This window comes from Micropterus salmoides, unplaced genomic scaffold (assembly GCF_014851395.1).
Source record: "Micropterus salmoides isolate LMB-PRFRI ecotype aquatic unplaced genomic scaffold, ASM1485139v1 Ms_hic_scaffold_12, whole genome shotgun sequence".
Classification (NCBI taxonomy): Eukaryota; Metazoa; Chordata; class Actinopteri; order Centrarchiformes; family Centrarchidae; genus Micropterus; species Micropterus salmoides.
Window position 1 is genome coordinate 24,998,939 of NW_024040263.1, and position 24,152 is coordinate 25,023,090.

The 24,152-nt window shown below is 41.2% G+C and overlaps 2 protein-coding genes across 4 annotated transcripts; one reads left to right on the plus strand and one right to left on the minus strand.

The window, feature by feature from the left end:
- The first annotated feature begins 56 nt into the window (after positions 1–56).
- On the plus strand, positions 57–16,301 carry pdcd11 (programmed cell death 11). Of its 3 annotated transcripts, none has more exons than XM_038714204.1 (36): positions 57–140; positions 770–893; positions 1,167–1,307; positions 3,527–3,691; positions 3,919–4,080; positions 4,210–4,318; positions 4,500–4,675; positions 4,839–4,946; positions 5,027–5,239; positions 5,359–5,483; positions 5,581–5,641; positions 6,426–6,572; positions 6,721–6,972; positions 7,112–7,237; positions 7,603–7,797; positions 7,984–8,154; positions 8,278–8,491; positions 8,664–8,813; positions 9,124–9,236; positions 9,368–9,867; positions 10,063–10,125; positions 10,747–10,843; positions 11,017–11,106; positions 11,295–11,397; positions 11,575–11,752; positions 11,978–12,034; positions 12,142–12,264; positions 12,508–12,630; positions 12,804–12,969; positions 13,733–13,870; positions 13,980–14,126; positions 14,295–14,545; positions 14,781–14,949; positions 15,115–15,268; positions 15,497–15,662; positions 15,769–16,301. In XM_038714204.1, the coding sequence occupies exons 2-36, from the start codon at positions 792–794 to the stop codon at positions 15,938–15,940; spliced, it is 5,427 nt and encodes a 1,808-aa protein (XP_038570132.1). In that variant the 5' UTR covers positions 57–140; positions 770–791; the 3' UTR covers positions 15,941–16,301. The 3 variants fall into 3 exon arrangements, with proteins under 3 accessions (XP_038570132.1, XP_038570134.1, XP_038570133.1); XM_038714206.1 differs by having other exon boundaries at positions 13,983–14,126; XM_038714205.1 differs by having other exon boundaries at positions 60–106.
- Positions 16,294–23,925, minus strand: zgc:175214 (uncharacterized protein LOC557610 homolog). The gene is made up of 6 exons (XM_038714208.1): positions 23,788–23,925; positions 22,005–22,158; positions 19,565–19,607; positions 19,117–19,158; positions 18,406–18,488; positions 16,294–17,187 (listed from the first exon to the last, which is right to left on the minus strand). The coding sequence occupies exons 1-6, from the start codon at positions 23,810–23,812 to the stop codon at positions 17,067–17,069; spliced, it is 468 nt and encodes a 155-aa protein (XP_038570136.1). The 5' UTR covers positions 23,813–23,925; the 3' UTR covers positions 16,294–17,066.
- Between the last annotated feature and the right edge of the window lie 227 nt (positions 23,926–24,152).

A 24,152-nucleotide genomic window follows, 5' to 3' on the forward strand; every position in this document is an offset into this window, starting at 1 on the left:
AACGAGCGTGTCAATCATTCTTTCTTGTCTGTGATTGGACAACAACTAAAACGCCCATGTGGGTTTTTCTTCCGGGTTGAGATAATGGCGTGTTGCTGAACAACATGTGAGTTTTGGTATTCACAAGCCGGAGATATAATGTAAGGAAACATTTCATGATAAATACTGAAGGACAATTTAGTATATGTTTAAATCAAAACCGAGTTTGTCCCTATCAGAATAGGCATTTTGTCTGTTGGAAATCGTCTTTTGTGAGTAGCCGAGTGCTAAAATAGGTTACAGGTAGCTAATGTTGTCTTGTGCATTTTGAGGGGTAACTTTATGTACTGCAGTATTACAACTGATCCAAGTGGACCTGGTTATATATTTTCCAGCTAAAATCGTTATATGTGCATGTGATTAATCAGCCAATGTCTCATTAGAGAGCCAGTCTGCTGTTTGTGGCTCATCATTGTTTTCACATTTGAGACTTTGAGACGTTATCCATCTGAAACACTGTAATGAATCTGAATCAGGTTTATTGCCACTTACATTTTCATCTACGAGGAATTTGCCTTGGTATAGTGGTGTTTCACAGTAAGCATACATAAATATAACGTTATATATTGAATATAGAAATAATGTGTACTAACTAAGTCTCAAATGTGAAAACGATGATTGAATTACACGAGAGGCAGTACTTTCCTACCTCCATTCGTCACAAAGCATAATTTAAATGTTTTATCAGCAGCATGTTACGAGTCTTTTTTTGAATGCTTGGTTTTCTTAGACATCTGAAACAACATAAAAACATGGCATCTGTGGAGGAGGACTTCCCTCGAGGAGGGGCATCAAAGAAGGCCACTGAGAGTAAAATAATGGTGCAGAGGACAGAAGTGGACAACTTGTTCCAGGTAGAGCTTCACTCTTTTCTATATCTTTACTTAACTTTACTTTTTCTGTACACCTCACTGAGCATTGGGAAAAGACTTCATAGAACATGTAATATGACTAGCCTCAAAAAGATTATCATCTAGTATTCTTCTAATTCACATTAGTGCACTACTTAAGTGGGCATCAGCTGTTCTAAATCTACCCTTTAGTTAACTTGTGTTTTGTACACTCACTTTAGAGGGTATGTGTAAAATGCCCTCTTTAGTTAACAGTATTTTGCTTTTCTCTTGCAGTCAAACGAGCAAGCAGAAACTAAGAAAAGAAAGGGGGCAGTCAGAGATGACGGCAAGAAGCTCAAGAAGCCAAAGACGGTCAAAGACAAAAGTCTGACGTTGAATGCAGCAGCCAAGTGTGTGGAAATTCTACACATCAAGGTAATACACTGTTTATAAATTGTGTTACATGTTTTAAGTAGATTCACTTTCTCAGTAGAGTTATTTTCAGTGTAACACTACTGTGAGTCAAAGGGGTATTTAGCGCAGAATTATAATTACTATCATTATATCTCTAAAGTGCTCATTCATACAGTAGCCTAACGTCCCTATCCATTAGTAAAATCTATATATTAACATCAGATTTGCAGGGTATATATTGAAGTAATAAGCTTAACAGATTAAATGAATAAAACACACTCTTATTAAAATTCAACCAATTTAATAATAATCTTGATAAAGCCACCAAGTTCTTAAAAGAACTACAGCACAGAGAGAGGAACAAAGAAATAAACACATTATATAAACACAGCAGTTTGGCAGGTCTGGATGCAGAATGGGCCACATCATGTCTGGATTCTGCTGACGGAGAGAAACAAACATGAGCACATCGCTCTCAAACACTGCCAGGTTGTTCACAAGTCAAGAGCTGCAGAACAACAGCACGCCTCTGTTGATAAATAAAAAGGACAAGTTACGGTGCGTTCCCTGGCGGACCTGGATCAGCTGTTAGCTGTAAACACACCACAGGGCTAACGTTAAAGTTGCTATGTGGCTGTGTTTTAATGTTTTAATGGCCGGGTCTGTTTGTTTTGGAGAGGAGGTGACCTCGGAGATAATTCGCTCCCGGTAGAACCTTGTCAGGGCTTTGAAGTGGAGCGGACCCAGAACAATCAGCTGTTAGCTGTAAACACTAGCAGGACTAAAGTTACGGTACGTCAGTCCAGTGACTGTTGACCTGACAACCGACTTGCCTTTCATTCGCCGGCACTGGCAGTAACTCAGCCTGCCGAGTGAACGATAGACTCCGAGGACCCATGTGAGTGGTGAACGAGTAGTTCATTCCTGCTCCACGGTAGCCGAGATGTCACGTGACAAATGGCCGACTCAAACCCAGAGACCCACAGTTGAGAGTTGTGAACTAATCAGTTCTGTTTCCTGTGCTGACGGAGCCCATGCAGCGAGTGAACGTAAGAGTCAACACTATTTACGCATGTGTGAAAATGAACAAATTACTCACCAGACTATTCATTCCTCCTGTCATATACAAGATTAGGTCAAATAAACGAAAAATTCTTTGAACAACGCAACATTCCTCTTCCTGCTACTTTAGAGAGCAGTCGTGCTTTCCCTACTCTCCCCTCTTATCTTGGCTTGCTCATATTTTCTGTCTACTTTGGTCGTGTGGAAACTTCTCTTTCGACCACCTGCCTGCTGTTCTCCTGAAACCATCAAAATGGAATTAATCAACTGGTCACACAAGATTTTCACCCAGAAACGTGCTTCACCGGGTGAGCCGAACTGTCCCAGTGGAACATTCGCTGCAGGCTACGCTTGCGACTCGTGGGAGACCTGGCAAACGGTTTGCTTGGATGTTTTATCTGTGGAGGACATTGAAGATTTATGGATAATTGGAATTTTGTTAGTGGGCTTCCTGATTATCGGGCTTGGAATCTCCCTAATATATCGTAAAATTGGTAAGACAGCCGCCAGTAAATTTACCCAAAAGCTGTCTGGGGAACTTGAAGAGTGCTTAAATGGGGTGAACGAAAAGCTGAAGGTTTTACATCAAAGGGCTGATCAGAATGGTGAAATGTTTCGTAACATCTCAAACCGGTATGTGGAAGCGCAGAGGAGGATTGACACCTTTGGGGCGCAGTCTGGTGAGCTGCTGAGAGTAACCACTGGTCTGACATTGAAATTAGAAGAAATGTCGAAATCACTACATGAACTGGATGCACGTATGACGCTGAGGATGAGAGCGATTGAAAGACACTGATCTGGATAAATGTTACCGAATCAACCAAAATTGGATTAAAAATGATTCCCCTCCTCCACCCCAGTGGGAAACTGCCTCAAAACTGCCCTCTTTATTTCTCTTCCTCACATGTCACCTCAAAAAACCCCACCATGTGACCGCATGTAATGTGTGTTGTCTTGTGTATTATTATGTATTGTTATGTCATGTATACTATGTTGCTGTCTGCATTAATTCTTTTCTGGAAAGCGAGTGGCGGTGCTGAATATAGCTGCGGCCCGGAGGCTTGCTCCCACAGATACAAATTTCACTGTGTACTTGTGCATGTGTGACAATAAAGCTACCTATGAACCTATGAACACTATGCAGTATCCGACATGATATTGTTTTGTGCATTTCCCAGAATATTAAGGAGGGTATGCTGATGCTGGGCTGTGTGAAGGAGGTAACAGACTTTGAGGTGACAGTCGGCCTGCCTTGTGGCCTGCAAGGCTTCCTCAGCATCAAAAACATCTGTGACTCGTACACCAAGCTGCTCACCGAGTTGCTGGATTCAGCTGATACAGAGGTAAGCCTGCAGAGTGATGATTTAAATGTACTGCAGAAGGTGCCAAAGGCTTGTTGTAGCGGGCCGTATCATTGATGATGTAGAATGCACGAGTCCACACTCGACAGTTTTCTGAAAATCTGAGTTCCATTTTACATCAATGTCTTTGTATAGGAGTATTTTTGTGTGCTCTGTCCTTTTTGGTTTTCTTGGATCTGTGGTTTTTCATTAGCCTTTTTACTTCCCAGGAGATCTGCTCTCTGCCACACCTCTTCTACACTGGCATGGTGTTCAGGTGTGTGGTTGCCAAGTTGGATGTAGCCAAAGGAGGCTCTCTTAGCATACAGCTGTCAATCAATCCAAAGCTGGTCAACAAGGGACTCACCTCAAGTTCTCTGAAAGCTGGCATGGTGAGTCATTAATGAGCATCTTCAGTTAAATAGGATGGATTTGAAGTTTGGTTGAAAAGTTTTTAAACGGCCAGCTTTCTTTTTTTTCTTTTTTCTTAATCCAGAAATTTATTGTAACGTTGTTTTCAGGTCTTGAGTGGATGTGTGGAGAGTGTGGAGGATCATGGCTACATAGTTGACATTGGCATCAATGGAACCAAAGCTTTCCTGCCTAAGAAAGCAGCAAAAGACGCGGAAGGTATGACACAGTATTTTAGATTGCCTATCATTTGCTAAGGAAATAATCTCAGTCAACTGCCTCTTTCTGATACAGAGTAGGGATTTGCTCCACCTGGGCCATGCAGTTGTTTTCAGTCCATCATTCATCATACATTCAATACATTTCTCAAGCATGTGTGTGTATGCTGTCCTTTGTCCAGAGCTGAAAGTGGGTCAGTATGTGAGTTCTCAAATGGAAGAAGTAAAGAATGATGGCCGTGTAGTCCGCCTTTCTGTCAGCCCCTCGACTGTCGCCCAGGCCTGTGCTGAATCCAAGCAGGGCTGGAACCTCACTAACCTTCTGCCTGGTCTTCTGGTCAAAGCCACGATCAAAAAGGTACAGACGACTTTTATTTTGGTAATGCTGTTGAGCCTTTTTTTATATCTGATAATTTTAAAACATCTTCTGTTCATACACTATTGCCGTCATTACAGTTGCTATCACAACTTCAGTAGTAGCTGTGTTTCATTATAATAAAGCCTACATGTTTGTTTTTCAGGTGACCAAACATGGTCTGATCCTGGACTTCCTGTCCTCCTTTAGCGGCCAGGTGGACTTTCTCCACATGGAGCCAGAAGAGGCATCCAGCTACATCGAGGGAGCTGAGGTAATGTTAATGGTTTTCAGTGTGTTTATGTTGGAGTATAAACTTAGCAGCCTAACGCTCTTCTGCATCTATCCACTCAGGTGCGAGCCTGTGTGCTGTATGTGGAGCCATCCACCCGTCTGGTGGCCCTGAGCCTGCGCAGCTACCTCGTCCAGCCCGGGACCAGAGTTGACCCCTCTCCTGCTGGTGGTGACCGCATTGGTGAAGTGGTGACGGACTGCAAGATGACCACTATGCACCACATGTCAGGAGCCATGTTGGAACTGCCAGACAAAACGTTGGCCTTTGTACATGTGAGTCGGGGCGATGTTTTAAAATATTTCAACCTACTTTGACTTAAGAAGAATAAATGCTATAAAAATGTAAATATCCTGCTGACTCAGCATTGGGGTTTATCTGTACTTCTCAACAGAGGAACCACCTGAAGGAGTCTAATGAGCCAGCTAATGAAAACAGAGTGCTGGCCATGTCTGAACACACCTGCAGGATCCTGGACTTCAGCCCCATGGACCAGATTCATTTTGTTAGTCTGCGCAAGTATGTGAGACCTCATTTATGTGTCTTATTCCATAAACACGGACCTCACTGTTGTAATTTCATGTACTAATAATCTTTTGTTTTGCCTTGATTTCAGGAGTGTGATTGAGAGGCCTTTTTTTAGATATCAGGATCTTCAGGCTGGTCAGTATGTTGAGGTAAGAATAAAGCCTCACCACCTATCCAAGTACCGTGTCACACACGTGACTTGGATTTAGCTTTTTAAAAAATCTGTCAAAGCAACACACGGTAGTGATGAGAATTATAGCATAGAGTGCCATAGAACTGACTTGTTTGAGACACAAAACTAACACACAGCATTTTTCCACTTTGAAAGAATAAACTTGTCAAATCATACAATATGACATCAGAAAGCTAAGCCCTCCTTTATCATTTTGGGTCTTGATTTTCGATTCTTTCTTTAGACTGAGAGTATACCAACACCACAAATGTATCTAGGCAAATATTTTCTTTTAAAGTCTCTGGTTAAGAGGGCACATTCTCTATTCTCTATTTTTTTCACAAAATATTTCTTCAAAGACCTCATCTTGTCAGTTAGATTAGATTTTCTTTTAAATAGTTACATTTCTTAAGTACATTTCCCCCATTAAACTATTAATGGAGACACTTCCTGGCAGATGTTAAGGCTTTGGGTTGTTATCTGCCAAATTTAAAATCTATATGGCAGGGAGGTATATACTGTTTTATATATATATATATATATATATATATATATATATATATATCTCAAGAGAGAGAGATACTTTTACTGAAGAACTCCAATGCAATAATTTAAAATAGAGATGTTGCCTAGAGGCAGTTTGGCTAACTGTAAATTTCAGTTTAACCACCTTGTCTGATTATTTTATTTTCCTCTTTATTTAGTGTTTTTGTCTCATCCTGCTCTGTTTTTATTGTCTGTCTCATGTCTCTCCTTCCAAGGGGACAGTGTCGGTCCTGCTGAATCATGGCATGGTGGTGCATTTGTCTGACCACATTAAAGGCCTGGTGCCCCGGACCCACCTGTCTGACATCCTCCTCAAGAACCCAGAGAAGAAGTACATGGAGGGCATGAAGATCAAATGTCGGGTCAGTCCAGTTCTCTACTTTGTTTTAAAGCCACTGAGAAGACCGCAAGAATAAGATCTGTAACCTGAAGTTTCAACTGTCTGGCAGATTAGCGAATCATCTTTCATATTCCTTTCCTCTGTGTTTGTGTGTTAATATGTTCCTCCAGGTGCTGTCAGTAGATGCAGAGAATAAGAAGCTGTACCTGACCAGAAAGAAGGCCCTGGTTGAAAGCTCCCTGCCATTGTTCCTCAGCTATTCTGATGCCCGTCCTGGCCGCGTGTCCCATGGTTACATCGTCTGCATCAAAGACTTTGGTTGCATCGTCCGTTTCTACAACAACGTCAAGGGTCTTGTGCCTGTCAATGAGCTCAGCTCAGAGCCCATCATCAGTCCTGAGGACATCTTCTATGTGGGTCAGGTGAGCAGATCAAACATCATGGACACGGAGGATCAAGTTACTGATGATGGTCTGAGGGTTTTTGGTGTCTTTGTTCACGATGATTAGGAACCATTATAAACAATCCTTTGACTGTGAATTATTTGGCTTGATTGTCCAGGTGTTAAAGACCAAAGTTCTTCAGTGTGACCCCGACAAGGCGAAGATGGTGCTTTCATTTAAAGCGGCGGTGGAGGGAGACACTGAGGAAGCTGCCAAGCCCCACTTTGACTGTGAGGTGGGGAAGGTAAAACCTCAGGCCTTTCTTTCTTTTATATTTACATCTTTATATCTTTATTCATCTATATATCGATAAAGAGATATCAAGGTAGTTTATTTATTTATCATTATACAACACAGCGTTGTCTAACGGAAAGAAAGTTTGTAGTCCCTAAAGCTACACACAAAAAGATATTAAAATATGGTAACACATACAATAAATAAAACGATACATACAGTTATTTATATACATAAAAACATACATGTATACACCCAGAACATGCTGCAGTGTATTTAGATGTAGTGCATTAGATATAAATATAGAGCTAGATAGATTCATCTCTAATTTTATTTTGTATTTTTGACCTGAACATGTGTGTTTGTGTGATGTAGAGGCTACAGGCCAGGGTGCTAAAAAAGTCAGTCAACGGTCTGGAGGTGGCCATCCTCCCTGATGAGATCCGTGCCGTACTACCCACAGTGCACCTTTCTGATCACATGTCCAACTGCCCTCTGCTGTGGGAGAGCCTGCAGGAGGGAGACAACATCTCGAACCTCATCTGCTTCAGCAAGAACAAACAGAATATCGTATCCTGTGTATTTAAAAAGTCAGTAGATTTTGTATGAACTGAAAACCCTACTTTGATTGCTTGATTCTGTATAGTATGAAAATTTTTTCTGGTCTTTGATGTTTATCGGGAAGTAAATTTATACATTTCCTAATATGAAAAGCAGGAAAGTTGTCTCTTTTCCTTAGCCGCTTGCCTGTTAAAGATCCTCACCAAGAAACCAACAGTGAGATGGTCAATGGAGGAAGGAGTGGTTGCCAAGGATTTCTCTGAAATCACGGTTGGAATGCAGCTGATTGGCTGGATCAAGAACATCATGTCCTATGGCGTCTTTGTAGAGTTCCCCTACGGCCTTGTTGGTCTTGCACCCAAGTCGGTGAGTAAAGGGCAATGTGTTGTATTTTCAAACCTCAAATTCTCTTCCTCTAAGTCATTTATCTATTTTCCCTACTAAAATTCGTCCTCTGCTCTGCTTATTTTTATTTTTATTTTTCTTAAGGCCATGACCGACAAGTTCGTCAGTGATGCGACGACTGCCTTCCAGCTGGGCCAGACGGTGTATGCTAAAGTGACCAACCTGGATGAGGAAAAACGTCGTTTCCTGGTCACGCTGAAGATTTCAGAGGTCATATGTCCAGAGGGTGATGCCCAGACGAGGCTCATTAATGGTCTGCAGGAGAGAAGAGCTTTGACTGAAATGTTAGCTATGAGAGGTATGATTATGTTGGTCTGTCTGCGTAGATTGTTTGTGATGAATGCCCACATAAATAAGTAGTTGCAGCATGGAAGTAGTTTCAATAAAAATATAGATATTTTGATTCTTTAATTCTTCATTTGAAGTTTGCCTTCAGTGTGTAACCTCTCCATCTCTGTCCTTACTCTCAGAAAACAGTGATCTTCGGCAGCAGCTGGCTGCTCTGTCTGTTGGTCAGAAGCTGAAGCTGACTGTAGATACTGCGAAGGACAGCAGTGCCACCTTTAAGTCAGATGATTTGGTCAGTGCTACCATACTGGCCACCAAGCACCATGTCATGGGTATGCATTTACATATCACATTTTGCAGGAATTCTTAAATGTTTCACTCCTCCGTGACGATAACAATACATTTTGCTGTCAAGTACATTTCTTGCAATGTCTTGACATGCACAATATCAGCAGCCTGGTGTCAGGTTTTTCATAGTGTGATAATGTGGTAATTGATGCCACTGCATTATTGAACAGAAATGTTACCCTGTAATGTGTTGCTTTTTCATCTCTGATTCGACAGTCATTTTACTTTTCACCTTATTTATACCAGTAACTTTATGTAAGTGATTGCATTTTCTGTTGGCTGCAATGTTTCCAGGAGTTAACTTGACCCCAGGACAGAAAGTTACTGCGGTCGTCCTCCATGTCGACATCCTCTCAACACGTGTCCACGTATCCATCCTTTCCAAGCTGGTGGGGAAAAAGAAATCTGTGAGTATTACTTGTCATAACGGCATTTTGTTGTTTCAAAACAATGACTTTTCATGTGCTGTGGGATTTCTCAACACTGCTTTTTCTGGAGCAGCCTGATATCCCATATATTTTCATTTGTATATTCACAGTTAACTGAAGGATCAAAGTACACAGCGACGGTGCAGCACACCGACAAAGACTTTGCTGTCATCTCACTGGCTGATACGGCACAGCTGACTGTGATCCAAACTAGCAGCCACCTGAATGAGATTTTTCTGTCCGAGTCAGAGATGGTGAAGGCGGGGATGAGTTTGGCCGTTGAGGTCATAGAACCCAGCTGTCAGGAAGTGCAGGGGCTGCCTCTGGTGTCGTGGGCGCGCAGTGGACCAAAACGACAGCGCACCACCTCTGAAAACCAGACGTCCTCTAAGGGTCACCGCTTTGGTGAAATCGTGCAGGGTAAAGTGCGGACAGTGAAGCCTACCTCCATTCAGGTCACACTAGAAGATGGAAGCACAGGCAGCGTGCACGTGTCTGAGGTGGTGGAGGTTTCAGAAGCATGTCAGAGATCCTTCCCCACATCCTCCGTTAAAGTGGGCAGTGTGGTCACCGCCAGGGTCATCGGGGGACGAGAAGCCTCTAGTCACAGGTATGTACTGCTGGAGGGTCTCATTTTGCATGTTTGATTGGAAATTTCTTTAGTAACTTCCTACTCCTGTCCTGTTGTTTTTATTTCATTCTTAATCATAAAACCACTGTTAAAGTGTAAAAATCAAAATGATGATTTTCTATTATTTTTTGAATTGTATTGAACCTAATATTAATCTCAGCTGTCTTATTTCAGATTCCTGCCCTTCTCCCATCCCAAATTCACATACACCATTCCTGAGCTCACACTGATACCCAGGTAATCGTATACTACAGTTCATTGTACATTGAAATAGAGCCTGACTGATAAATCAGCATGCTGATATTATCAGCTGATAACGAGCTAATTGCAGAAAAAATGACAATTCAAAAAGAAACGCAACATGGCTCCTTCAATCGAATGTTGTCGTTGCATAGTTTGTCCACCAGAGGGCAATCTGAAACTCCCCCTGTTGGACACGTTTAGAACGCCACAAAACACAGCAATCAGCAAAGTACTTTTATAACAATAAAAAAAGTTTAAATAAACTGCATTATGTCTTGTTATCTATCTACACATGTGTTGTGTTTGTGTGGGATAATCTTTATTTATGTTATGTGTCTTTTAAAAAGAATATTGGCAGATATATCAGATTTTAAAGTCCTCAAATATCAAAATCGGTATCGGTCTTGGCCAGCAAAGGAAGTTAGTAAATTACAATAAAATATTGTCCAGAAATTGAAAAATTCTAATAATGATTATATAAACCTGTGGCGGTGGTGGTGTTACAGCTGTTCATATTTTATGTTAGGATTTGTACTTTTTATCTGTTCTTATCCAACACATTTGGGGGTTTTGTCTGTTTTTTTAGTTGTTGCTCTTTGTTTTTTTTCTCTGCAGCAAACTGGATGCGAGTGCAGATTTAAAACCAGTTACAGCAAAAGAAAAACTAAACAGCTACAAGGTCGGGGAAGAAATTACATGCTTTGTATCAAAGGTAAGTTCAGAAAATCATAATGGCTTGCAGTAGCTTCCTTTATTTCCTTCTGTTTGTTTCCCCAGAACAGTTTAGATCAGTTTAGATCACAAGTCCACAAATCAGAAATAAATCAAACAATTTTAAAGGCGCAAAACTGCATGTTTTCAGTTTGTTCATGATTCTGCCCCCAGTTTAATCCAGAGAGGAAGTCTTTGGAGGTCAGCACTGATCCTTGTGTTACTGGGACAGTTGAACTGCTGGCCATAATCACTGATCCAAAAGTAAGTTTACAGCGGAGTCCACATAATGTCAGGAGCATTAATTATATGTATTGGATGAGGCTGATCATTTTTAACATTCAAGTTGCTGGAAATCATCAGAGGTTATTGTAGCTTAAGAAAAAAATTGAAAAGTTAGATGAAGCTTAGTTTCACACAGAGGCGATTGTTTGATTTCTGCTTATTTTCAGGATGCCAGCCACCCAGAGAAGCTGTACAAGCTGGGCCAAGCTGTCCATGCCAAAGTCGTGGAAGTGAACTCCAAACCTCAACGCCTTGTGCTGTCCCTCACAGGTAGGAGAAGCTCAAACCATTTTTATTGTTTACTGCTTCTCGCCATCACATTGTACTCACTGTTTCTTAGCATTGTTATCATCACTTCTACTTGGTATCTCTTCAGATTGTTTATCAAATGCAAAACAAGACAACAGTTACATGGAAAAAAATTCTGGTTTCCTTTTTGTTTTCCAGGTGTCCATAAACTGGAGACAGGCAGTGTTACTTTGGGGATGGTGACTAATATTCAGCCACAAGTTGGCCTTCTGGTCAAACTTCCCTTTGGCGGCATGGGGACTGTTTGCGTTACTGACCTGGCTGACGCCTACAGGCCAAACCCTCTGGACGGATACAGCAAGGATCAGCTGCTCCGGTCAGTAGATGTCTTTTTAAAATGTACTGCACACAGTCTGAGGCACAGTTAGACACATATATCAGGCCAGGCTAAACAAAATGAACTGTTGGAATCATCACAATCTTATTGTCATTGTCGTAAACGTTGATTTTCCACTTTGCCCAGAATACATTTATGGGCAACACTTTAAACCCCATTTGGATTCTCTTGAAGTGTAGATTTAGAGTTTATTTTTTGCCTCAGGTGTTTCCTTCTCGGGAGTGAAAACGGCAGGTGGGCGCTGTCTCTACGTCCAACAAGGTATGAGCAAGTTTTATTGAATTTGTGAGTTTCTGTAACAGGCTCACTGCTTTATAGTACAGGTATCTTGTTATAACATGCAGGTCACAGTAACTTTGCTCTTCCAGACTGAATCCGCAGCAGGCCAAGCCAGCGAAGGACCCGGAAGTTTTGTCTGTAGACAAACTGAAGGCAGGCCAGATCATCAGAGGCTACGTCAAGTCTGTGGGAGAGCAAGGGGTCTTCATCAGGTAACTGAGAAATTTGTCCAGCACGGAAATGTAGCTCTAAGTTTCTTAAACATCAGACTGGACTGATGACAGTACATTCATATTTAAACTCTATAGAAAGATATTAACGTCTAAGTGGAACAACATGCTCCAAAAATTTTTCTGGAAAGTGTAGTTTCAGATTAGTTATTTCAGCAAGTTTCATGGTCTATGTCTTCACTCCTGTTCCTAAAGACATTCTTATTTCACATGTTTGTCTTCCAGGTTATCAAAGAGTATCACAGGAAGAGCCCAACTTCAGCAGTCTACCAAGTACTTTGTCAGCAACCACAAGGTCCTCTCTGAGCACCTGCCTCCCAACACCCTGCTCACTACCAAGATCCTCAGGTACAAAACGCACAGATTTCCCTTCTGTGGTAGTTAAGTGTTTGAATAAAGAAAGAATTAAAGGAATAAGTCGTTAAACCAGACACCAGGTCTTTTACATAAGACCGTTTTATAGAATCAAAAGTGACGTCATGTCATTTCTAGCCTGCAGCTCTTTCTATTCTTGTCCTCAGTATTGACAAAAAGGAGGTGTTGGTCAACCTCTCTCTGCTCCCAGTGGACACTGGGAAGCCAGACGTCCTTCCAGAATCTCTCGGTCTGCCGCTGCGTCTGATCGGAGAGGACAAGAAGAAACATGATACTAAGAAGAAGAAACGCACGCTGTCTGAGAGCGAAGAGGTAACAAGAGAATCAAACTTTCTTTCTTTCATTACGTCCTGATTCACATTAAATGGTGAAAACATTGTAGACGACTCACTACTCAGCCTTTTAAAGGGTAACTTAGGTATTTTTCAACCTGGCCCTTATTTATCCATGTTTTTGTGTCTATGTGACTAATTCAGACATTTTTTGAAATTGGTCCAGTATTGTACACTAAAGTGGATGTGTTTTTCCACTGACAGGCTCAGATTGTTATTATTAAGTGGCTGAAAACATTGTTGAAACAAAAATACCTACCCTTTCATAAAAACCACCAGATTCCATTGATAAAAATATTAATTTTACCTCGCAGAACACATGAGTTGCTGGTCCACTGCTGCCTTGGTTAATTAGTTTGTTTGTCAATTTTTATCAAGTGTGTCTGGTGTCTTCAATGAGAGCAATATGAGAGCAATGTTCTTTACACTTGTTAAAGCACTTTGTAACTTGTTTTTGAAAAGTGCTCTACAAATAAGGATTATATTATTATTATTATAATATAGTGAGCGATTCAACCAAAAAGCATCTTACTCTTTAAAAAAACTAAAAAAACAAAACAAATATACAATTAATCTCTGTAGTGATCCTTTCCACAATGTTGTCAGACACTTATCAATCATTAATTAGCCTTTGGTCTGGCAGTAATAAATGCTTCATTGATCTTTTAAAACTCACTGCATACACTGCAGCTTCAATTGCAGCCAGATGGTCACTGAAGCTCTTTACTGTTTTTTTTTGCCAGAAACAAGCAGAGTCCCAGGTACCAAAAAAGAAGAAGAAGAAAACAAAGAAAGCAAAGACTGATGGCAATGACAGTGGAGTGGAGGTGTTCTTCAGAGAAGAGGAGGATGAAGAAGAACCCAAATCCGATTCTGTAAAAGTAAGCAAACACACTGCAGCTCAGTACATTTTACAGTCATACAAATCTCCATAGATTTGGTACAGTAATACATTTATCAAGAACGTTTAAAAAATACATTTCCCCTCAGCAGGTGAGTCGCAACTCAGTGGGTCCTTCCAGACTGCAGGTGGCAGCAGGTTTCTCCTGGGATGTGGGACTGAGCTCCCTGAAGCCTGCTTCTGCTGCGCCGGAGGGGGACTTCAGTGACGGAGAGGACCAAGATGGAAGCAGCAAGGTGAGCTGACCACAAAGATGCATGTCTAAAGTTAGGATTATTAAAAGGAATACAACTGTCTGTCGGGTTTTTTTTTTTTTTGTATGCAGATGGTCTCTGTGAGTCTTATTGTAATTCATCAAACTCACCACTCACTTTTGTCTTGGATGTACTGCTCTCGTCAACCAGCCCCAGAAGAAGTCTCGTCATGAGCTTGAGCAAGAGAAGAAGGCAGCAGAGAAGGCCCTGGTACAGCGGGAGGCCGAGCTTATGGATCCGACCCTGCAGCCCCAGGATGCAGCTGCCTTTGAGCGCCTGCTGCTTGCCACACCCAACAGCTCCCTGCTTTGGCTCCAGTACATGGCTCACCATCTGCAGGCCACCCAGATCGAGCAGGCCCGCACTGTGGCAGAGAGGGCCCTCAAAACCATTTCCTTCAGGTGATTGATTGATTTTGTTTAAATTTATTGTGTATTTTTAGGGCCTAAACCTACGGATCCATCCTTAATGAATAATAATAATATCTGTCTGGGTGTTGAGGTGAAGTAGGGTTTCCATATCTGTTGAAATAGGCTTACTTTGTTTACATACATGGTTGTGTTGATGGGTGAAGAGAAATCTAACAAACAGAGGGTTGTATTTATTTTTTGTAAAACTTGTCCTGTGTGGGTCCAGGGAAGAGCAGGAGAAGCTGAATGTGTGGGTGGCCCTGCTGAACCTGGAGAACATGTACGGCACAGAGGAGAGCCTGAAGAAAGTGTTTGAGCGGGCGCTACAGTTCTGTGAGCCCATGCCTGTGTACCAGCAGCTGGCTGACATCTACGCAAAGTCTGACAAGACCAAGGTACGCTCTGTTTAAATACCAGACTCACCTGAGCTTCCCTTAGTTTAATACACATCATGCCCATTTGTCGAGACTGATCCTGAAAGACTATGTTCTGTAGCCACTAATGTTTGGATGTCTCTGTGTCCCTGTGTGCTGTCTGCTCTGTTTCATGTTTGTATCCAGGAGGCGGAGGGCCTGTATAAGACGATGGTGAAGCGTTTCCGTCAGAATAAAGCAGTGTGGCTGAGTTACGGGACCTTCCTGCTCCAGCAGGGTCACAGTGATGCTGCCAGTGCTCTCCTGCAGAGGGCGCTGAAGAGTCTGCCCTCCAAAGAAAGTAAGATGGCCTGTCCAAACACGTAATTTCACAAAACAGTTTCATGCATATTTATATATTTTTGTGGACTATACACCCACCACTGACTGAAAGTAGAGTTCCCATCCCTCTGACTGTACCGTCTATGTGAAGAGTGCAGTGTATGTAACTATTCAGACTCTGTTTTCCCGTCCCAGCTGTGTACCTCCACAGGTTTTAACCTTTATGCATTGTCATACTTCCTCTTAGGTGTGGATGTCATCGCTAAGTTTGCGCAGCTGGAGTTCCGTTATGGTGATGCTGAGAAAGGTCGCACTATGTTTGACAAAGTCCTGACGAGCTACCCGAAACGTACAGACCTCTGGTCCGTCTTCATCGACCTTATGGTCAAATATGGATCACAGAAGGAAGTCAGGTGAGCAAAAGCCCTTGCTTTGCTTTAGTTAACTGTAATTAGACCAGTTTTATGATCACACATAAAGCATGCTTCATGGAGCTTTCTAACTTCCTGTCTCCTGCAGGGCGCTCTTTGATCGTGTGATCCACCTGAGTGTTTCAGTGAAAAAGATCAAGTTCTTCTTCAAGCGCTACTTAGAGTATGAGAAGAAGCATGGCACGCCGCAGAGCATCCAGGCAGTCAAAGAGAAGGCCATTGAGTTTGTGGAAGCTAAAGGCACAGAGGCTGCCAACTAAATGACCCAATACACACAAAAATACACACACTGTGTATGTGTGTTGACTGCAGTGTGGTAAACTCGGTCTGAGCCTCACACCTGTGAGGAAAAAAGTTTGTGACTCTGGACACTCATGCAGTCTCCTCCTGAAAATGATCTTAGTTTGTAATTTAGCTTTTTTTATTGATGTGGACTAAGGGGTTGAACCGGAAAGTCTGGGTTTGATGCTGTAATTTTGCAGAACACAACAAACCTTTTGTAAAATGGGTTGTAATCATCTATAAATGTTAAAAGAAAATCAACTTCATTTTATTCAATTTTGTATGAGACCAAGTGTGAGCAATGAAGAGAATATCAATAAATCAAACACTGTTACCATACATTACGTGACGTTTTATTTAAAAGCAACAAATACAAAATAACAATATATAGGGGACATGTTTACATACAATACATACAGGCAAGACTAGTTTTTCTATCAGTCTCTTTTTAAAAGGACAGGGCCGAGGACACAATCGGTAACAATGCTGTCTACTTAAATCTTCATGGTTGTAATCCCGCTGGTCTTGGTTTCAGCCGGAGGTTGTGGCTACCTCTGACTGCTGGAGCATTTCACCTACATTGGCAGTATTGAAGATGCATGTGTGGCACAGGGTTATAGGGTGGCTGACATGGTTTGTGCTGGCTGTATTGGTAACACCCCTGAGATATTAGAGGTATCCATTCTGATCCTGTACTCTGATGTCCTACTCAATGCCTGAAGGGTTGTTGGTCTCTGGCAGTGCTGCACTAGTCGTCCAGTGACGGTGGCAATGATAGCCTTCTCTCTAATGTGGCTCCTTTTCCTGTCTTTTTTGTTTTTTGTTGAACAGTGCAATATGGAAGTAGAACTAGGAGCATTTTTATGAAAAGATCCTATTCATCCACCCACTCCCTGACTGATCTGACCAAATCATTTTGGTGCTGTCAGTTTCCAATTCCCACCAAGGCATACTGCTCAAATGTCAGCAGCAGGGCGGCCACTTGGGATCATTATCAACATTTCCTGTGAGATGTCTTAAAGATGAGCGCTGTCCATCATCCTTAGTGTGTTTAATGTGTGTGTTTTCTGTAAGGGGAGTCCGGTTTCCTCTTTCTCAACTCCCTCACACCTCCTCTGGGTCCATTGGGCCCTCAGCACCCTGGGGAGCGTCTGTGTGGAGCCGGAGGATGGGTTTGTTGCACATGGGGCACACGCTGCGAATCTCCAGCCACTTAAGCAGGCACCTGACGGGACAAAACAAGTGTTCGCTTTAAAATAATACAACATGAATCTAGTTTACCAGAAGCACCGACACTGAAATCATGATTTAGTGCTTTTTTGCAGCACTAATCAAAAAGGAAGCTATCATTAATGTAGTGGTGATTCATTCCAAAATGTAATGAAGTCTGGTGGATTAGCATGACATGAGGAGGAAATCCAGACACAAACCTTATAAAAGAGCTAGAAAAAGCTGTTCAAAACAACCCCCCTCGCTGATAAAAATCTTCAAGTAAATTATTAATGAGATATATTAGGCCTACATTTAGCAGTCACTTATTAAAATAACTTGCACCTAACAATAAGTGCAATTATTTTTTGTCAACATGACACTTCTTGGTAAAATTGTCTGTCTTTGAAATAAGATGTAAAAGCGCTGCTGTCCCCTTCACAATAAATGAATAGTAATGAATGGTACACAGCAAATTAAACAATGTAGAGTGATAAAGATAATTGCAAAAGAGATCAGTGTGTAAAGTGTTTTTATTTTATATCTAACTCAGTAAGTCATGTAAATTATAGGCTACATTCCATTTTCCAAATATAAACAAGGATATTAGATATAGGTCTACCAAACGTATTCCATCGGCAACAACAGGCTTCTATTATTGCCAATAATCACGTAAATGTCGAGCTTAATTACACTTATTTGACCACAGTTATGATTATGATGATGATGATGATTATGATTAAAAGAAACGTTAAAATATCAAAGACATCCCTTTGCTATCACTATAACCACTTTATCTGCACATCATGTCTGTTCGATCCAGATAAAAGCAGCTGTAAACGTAAAGAGACTGGACGATACAGCATTAACACGCTAAGCGCGCTCCCGCGGACGGCAATCACTTTTCGGCGGACCATAATTTTTCGGCACCTGTCTGCTCTGCTGTCAAGTCATTCTGGCTACGTTAAACCTATTTTCAGGTCTGTTAACACCTTACACAGGCTATGATTAACCCACAGTTAAAAACGGGTCCGGTAAAGCTAGCTCTTTCCCCCTGTCGTCCTAATGCTAATCTAACCAACTGCTGGCTGATGTTTCATATTTATTGTCCATGAGAATGACACCTTTCTTCTCAGCCAACTCTTGGCCAGAAAGCAATGAGCATATTTCCCAAACGGCTGAACTATTTTTTAAATATTCATCTATTTATAATTTCCAGTTTAATAACACTCACTTCTTGTGAAATGCATGTGAGCATGGGCACACTCCCAGTTCATCCCTGGTCCTGAATTCTTCCAGACATACCGCACAGGTTTGCTGCAAGAACAAAAATAACACCAATGTTTGTCTCCCAAGAACAATGCCATTTTGTAAATGAGTCAGATTTGAATTCGTAGTACATTAATTAATTCAATTTGGTCTAGATGTGGAGCACAGAACAGATAACACAAATATAAGCCACTGTTTAGAAATCATGTTTTTATCTGAACTTTGTTAACAGAACTGTTTAAGCCTCCCCTTGTGCAAACAGATTGGACAACACTGCCTCTGGGGGAAAAAGCAAAGGAAACACTTAGAAAAGCAGTCTTTTTAGCAATCACAAGAGAGAGAGAAGAGATCTTTTTTTAACGCATTTTGAATGAGTGCACAGTTATTTTTGGAGTCTGCTACAAGTAGAGAGAGCCAAGTAGGCACTCTGACTTTTTTTTTAATGGCTGCATTTGAGATACAAGATATTCTGGGACATCTCCTCTGAGAGTGTGCAGCAAGTTAATCATATCTGAGAGGAGAAATTGATTTGAGTTAACCAACCGAACCCTCCCAGCTCATAATGGGTAATCTGCGCTGGCACGGAAGCAGTGTTGGGGTAACATGAAATGTGTACAGCTGCTGGTTTTTAACATGTATGTTTAGCCCACGTTAAAGCATTTGCAGAAAGACTTACTCCTAGGAGGCTCAGTTTCTTGCTTGCCCCCTTCAGCACCACCTACAGTTGGGAAAAGGGAGAAGTTGGGTCAGGTGAAGATGTGTCAGCACTATTATGTTGGCAGAAAATCTATGGTGTAAAACGAACACTTAAGTTGGATTCAATGGCTTAAAAATATTTGGCGTGTGGCGAGTGGCGTGAAAAAAAACATTATGAATATGCATAATACAGGCAGCTGGAGTTTAAACTTCCCTAAAGCTAAAAACATTGTCACCATACTGTCACACCCTGCTACCTGCTGGGTTAACTGTTTTGAATCAGAGTGTAGGTAATGACGCATGGATGGAGTCAAGGCCATCTGTAAAGGGTGGTGTTAGGTTTCTCAGTGTGAAAGTGGTATTTATAACCTGCCTCAGAAGCTGGTGTTACATGTTTACCCACAGTGACAGATACAGCAGTGACATACCTCATTGTAGCTGAACTGCTCCCGTGTTCCTTGTTGTTTCAACCTGAGCGACACAGAGACATACCATCTGTACAGTAGAAGTGACTATCATAAGTAAATTAAGTCAGTGGTTTCAAACCTGGGGGCCAGAACCCACCTCAAGGATAGCGTGGTGATCACCCAGGTAGAAAAAAATAAAGAAATCTGCAACATGTAATTATTTTTAGGTTTTTTGGGACTTTTCCCCAAACTTCACTTCTTTCTTATGAATTATTGTATAGTTGTACTTTTCCAGGTTTATTAAAATGAAGTAATCTGGGAAGAGAAAATCACTCTTTCACTGAACTGCTCACAACTTATAGACATGCAACCGGTTACGATTGGCAACAAGGCGATACTGCTTCATATTGAGGGGTCACAGGCAAGAAAAATTATTGGGAACCACTGAGTTAAAGGTTCAGTGTGTAACTTTTAGTGGCATTTAGTGGTGAGGGTTGCGAAATGCAACCAAAGGCTCACTGTGCATTCACAGTCTCCTCAGATGGTCCCATTTCCCGAGTTGATGTGTTCATGTGCTCTTAAGTTGGAATGTGGAATCAGCATAGACACTACTACAAAGATGTGTTGGATTAGCATTATCAGAGCAATTTAATTTCTAAATCTAAGAACAAAAAAGCTGTATATGTACAAGATATGGTCCTCTTTTAGTATCTTTATATAATATAGACTACCCCTGGCAAAGTTTTTATTATTTGTGTCTTAGTATATATTTGTATACTGTTCTATATACTTCTTTATGTCCCTTGTACACTTTATTCCTCTTTTGCAATAAAGATTTAAGGAGAAAAACAAAATCCAATTATTCCGACAACACATGAAACAGGCACCCCCCCACCCCTCCCTTTCCAAGTGCACTCTGTAGAGCAATTTGTCCGTTTGTGCTACTGTACAATCATTGCACGCAACATGGCGCCATCCATGTAAGAGGACCTGCAGTGTACGTAGATAGAAATGGTTCATTCTAAGGTACTAAAAACATAATTGTTCATTATGTAAGGTCTTTATACACCACTGAAAACATAGTTATTTATCTTATACTGCATTTCTGCATTTATATTGGTTGTATCTCTGTCTCATTTTTAAAACAAAAAAACATTTTTATAAGGGTCCTTTAAATGTGGTTTTTCAACTTTATTCGTTTTTGGTCACATGGGGGCAGCACAACAAACATGGCAAACATATTAGCAAACATTGGCTTATTTACACATCCTGTAGACACAGAGCAATATTCAACTTGTAGCTGTCCATAGGGCTAGACAATTAGTCGAAATCTTCTCAAAACTGCAATATGGCCTACTGCAATTTTCACATCTCAGGAGGTGCAATATTTGTTAAAGGCAAAATACCATCTTAAATTTATTATTGTCGTGCTGCAGAGATGTCCTGGCCTACATATCATATTCTACAGACTTAGGAAAACATCTTTGGTACAGATCCTTGTAAAAATTCAACCATAATCATTAAAATATGTTTTTCAATAAAAAATGGGAATAATAATGTAAATATGATCATTCCCTCCAACATCGCAAATCATATAGCAATTCAGTCAAAATAATCGCTATTAGATTAGATCGTTATTTATTTACTTTGTCTGTCTGCTGTTTAGTGCTGGGCAGGAAGCGCTTGAGGGTTTTTGAACCTTTCATTGAACAGAGCTTCCTGCTGTACCTGAAAACGAAACTGATGAGAGTGGTGAGAAAGAACCAAAAATGGTACAAATGGGTAAAACAATAAGCCAAAAGGCACTAAAACGCTGTGGATCTGATCTCAACTGCAGAGTTTGTGAGAATTATTTGGGTCTATCAATACTAGCAACCTTTTTTCACATTCCACGTAGTCGCGTGATCCATTGTTAATCATCGTGATCATCGTTGTTGGAAAATAAACTTAAGTGATCTTTGTTTTAAAAATAATTTCAAAAGTATCTTTCTTTCTTGTCGTTTTCAGTTGACATACACAGATACTGACATATATCTGCAGTAAGCTAATACCACTGAAATAGCAGCCCAATGAACTGTTGAATTGATTGCTTTGCTTTTGCTACTGCAGCTTACTGTATATGTATGCTGCATGTTGTAACATGCATATTTACATAAATACTAGCATAGATTGATGTCTAATTATACACTATATGTAACAACTAAATTTGCATCATGATTGCTGCTATCATTACATATTACAATCTTATTACCAAGGTATTTTTGAATTAATTTTAACCCACTGTGTTGCAATACTTGCTCAAACATGTTCAGAAACATCTAACTGGATTGCCCTCTTGCTGTAATGTAATGTTTCTTTTTGTATTTCCTGTTTTTATTCACATTGCTCATGTACCTTCCTCATTCTCCCCCCAGATTTTCTGTGACCCAGTTCATCTTCCTCCCAAACCCACTCTACCTACCTGAAAAGGTAGCAGCAGAAGATGAGGCTGAGCATGAAGACGAAGAGGCCGATGCCCAGCACAATGACATACACATTGAGTGGGAGGTGATATATGTCAGAAGTCATGCTGCAGTAGTGTTCAGAGCGCTGAGTACCCAAACCACACAGGCATCCTGCCAAGAGTTTGCAAATACAGATTACAAACCTTACACTTTTTGTTACCTTGTCCAACATGTTAGCTTAAGCAAGTTAAAAGAAACTTCTTCCCCTATTATTTCTTATACGGTTAAATGTGGAGCAGTAACTGTCATTCTGTGGGCAGTTAACCTCAAAACCTGTTTATGCATATGTTTCTGTGTTTTATGTTTGTTTACAGCCTCAGTCTTTTAAACTGCATTCAACTGTGTCAGTCTTGCAACTTCACTGGTTACTTTCCTATTATAGCCAACAAAGCTCCACCAACGTCTACAGCATACAGTTCATACTGGATTGACTATGCAAGTCTAAATTGGTAGCATAGACTTAAGATGCTGCAATTTGTACAGACAATTGAACTGTTATGAGTTCAAAGAGCAGTTAAGCTCTCGAGATATGTGAAAATAATTTCCTTTGTCAAGGAAAAAATTAGCCATGATTATTATTTGCGAGCAGTAAACACTGTATTTAAAATGTATTATGAAGAAGAAGAGGAGTCATTGGCAGAGAAGCAGGAAATTGTTGATCATTAACTGCAACATGAATCTAAATTACCATTAAAGGCTTTGAATCTCTGGCTGCCAACAGATACAAAACGCGGCCATATGTTTGCTTGAAAATGAGTATGTGGCATTTTGGCTCATCTCCACAGAAAGAAAAAACTGAGTTGTACTGACAGTAAAATATTTGATGAGGAGTTAGACGTAATAGTTGGTGTTTGTGTGGATGCAGGTGTGTCCTGGGAGCTGTGACCGGCACTGTGGTGGCAACTGAGGTGCTCAAAGGACTGTGCGTTAATTGGCTGTGAACAAGACAAACATGGAGGACGGACACCACTTCCACCACACAACCATCTGTTCCTCAGACTCTATAGAGGTGACTGGTAGAGTGTGTGCGTATGAGTGTGACAGCAGCACTGGGGGATGGATGGGTGGAAGGGTGTCTGTCTGCATGTATTTGTAAGACCGAAGTGTGTGTGTGTGTGTGTGGCAGGCAACAGGGGGTGGGGTATATTAAATAGGATGAACTCTGGGGACTAAAGGACCATTTGGTAAAACAATAGCAGAGGAAGCCCCACTTCCACAGGCCACATGTGTTCCTATTAATTTGCAGCGAGGATGCTCCTTGCCAGCCTCTAAATGTCCATGTGTGTCTCTTTAGAGTGAATGAATGGGTACAGCTTGCACACTGTGGGGGGTATGGGTTGGATAATTTGACATGGCTGGGGGTTGGGGGATATACAAGGAGGGGAGGTAGTGTAGGGAAGACCTAGGGTAGCATAATGAGATGCAATCATGAACCAGGCATGGATGCACTGCAGAATCAGTCAATAGTACCAAAACAGCAAGGAACGTGGAAGAAGGTTAAAGAATGAAATATCTTCAGTTTCAGTTGCCATAGCTGTTAAACAAACATGACCTTGAATCTGGCTTATTTTTAACTTAGGCCTCCACTCTCTCAGTAATTTACACACAAGTACCTCCATTATGTGGATTCCATAAGGTAACAGCAAGCAACTGAGTAAATGAGTTTATGAGGTACAAATAAGTACACGTGCTACCACCTCTTGTGTATTTGGCAGACTGCAGAGAAATGCACTCACTTACCGTTACACCATTGGAATGGTTGCATGAAATTTGACTCCCAGAGCAGCAGCAGTAAATTCAGGCCCTGTCAGGAGAAGGCTGGAGTCGAGCCAAGCTCGTGGGCTGGAGCTCCGGACACTGAATCTGTTTGGAGCCTGGATTCAGTCAACCTGAGCTGGATTGCTTTCTTGCTGGGTTGCGTTAGCTCCTCCAAAAACCACCATCAAGATTTTCAGATTTGCTTTAGATTCCACAAATCCTGGGGCGGCGCGGTTTTGTTGGCTCAGCACTCTGTGCTGCCCAGCATTCCCAAATCTGGATTAACCACTCCGGGAAAAGATTGGGAGATTTGGGACTGGGGTTTGGACTGGGACCGAAGACCTCAT

What these genes read in the sequence shown, in the direction of transcription:
- zgc:175214 (XM_038714208.1), bottom strand. Translation starts at nt 23,812, where the DNA reads ATGCAACCATTCCAATGGTGTAACG. An exon ending in AGAAACTGAGCCTCCTAGGA is followed by an intron (nt 18,489 to 19,116) that starts GTAAGTCTTTCT and finishes TTGTTCTTGCAG; the next exon opens with CAAACCTGTGCGGTATGTCT. An exon ending in TCACATGCATTTCACAAGAA is followed by an intron (nt 17,188 to 18,405) that starts GTGAGTGTTATT and finishes TTGTCCCGTCAG; the next exon opens with GTGCCTGCTTAAGTGGCTGG.
- pdcd11 (XM_038714204.1), top strand. Translation starts at nt 792, where the DNA reads ATGGCATCTGTGGAGGAGGACTTCCCTCGAGGAGGGGCATCAAAGAAG. An exon ending in TGGAAATTCTACACATCAAG is followed by an intron (nt 1,308 to 3,526) that starts GTAATACACTGT and finishes TGCATTTCCCAG; the next exon opens with AATATTAAGGAGGGTATGCT. An exon ending in CTCAAAACCATTTCCTTCAG is followed by an intron (nt 14,546 to 14,780) that starts GTGATTGATTGA and finishes GTGTGGGTCCAG; the next exon opens with GGAAGAGCAGGAGAAGCTGA.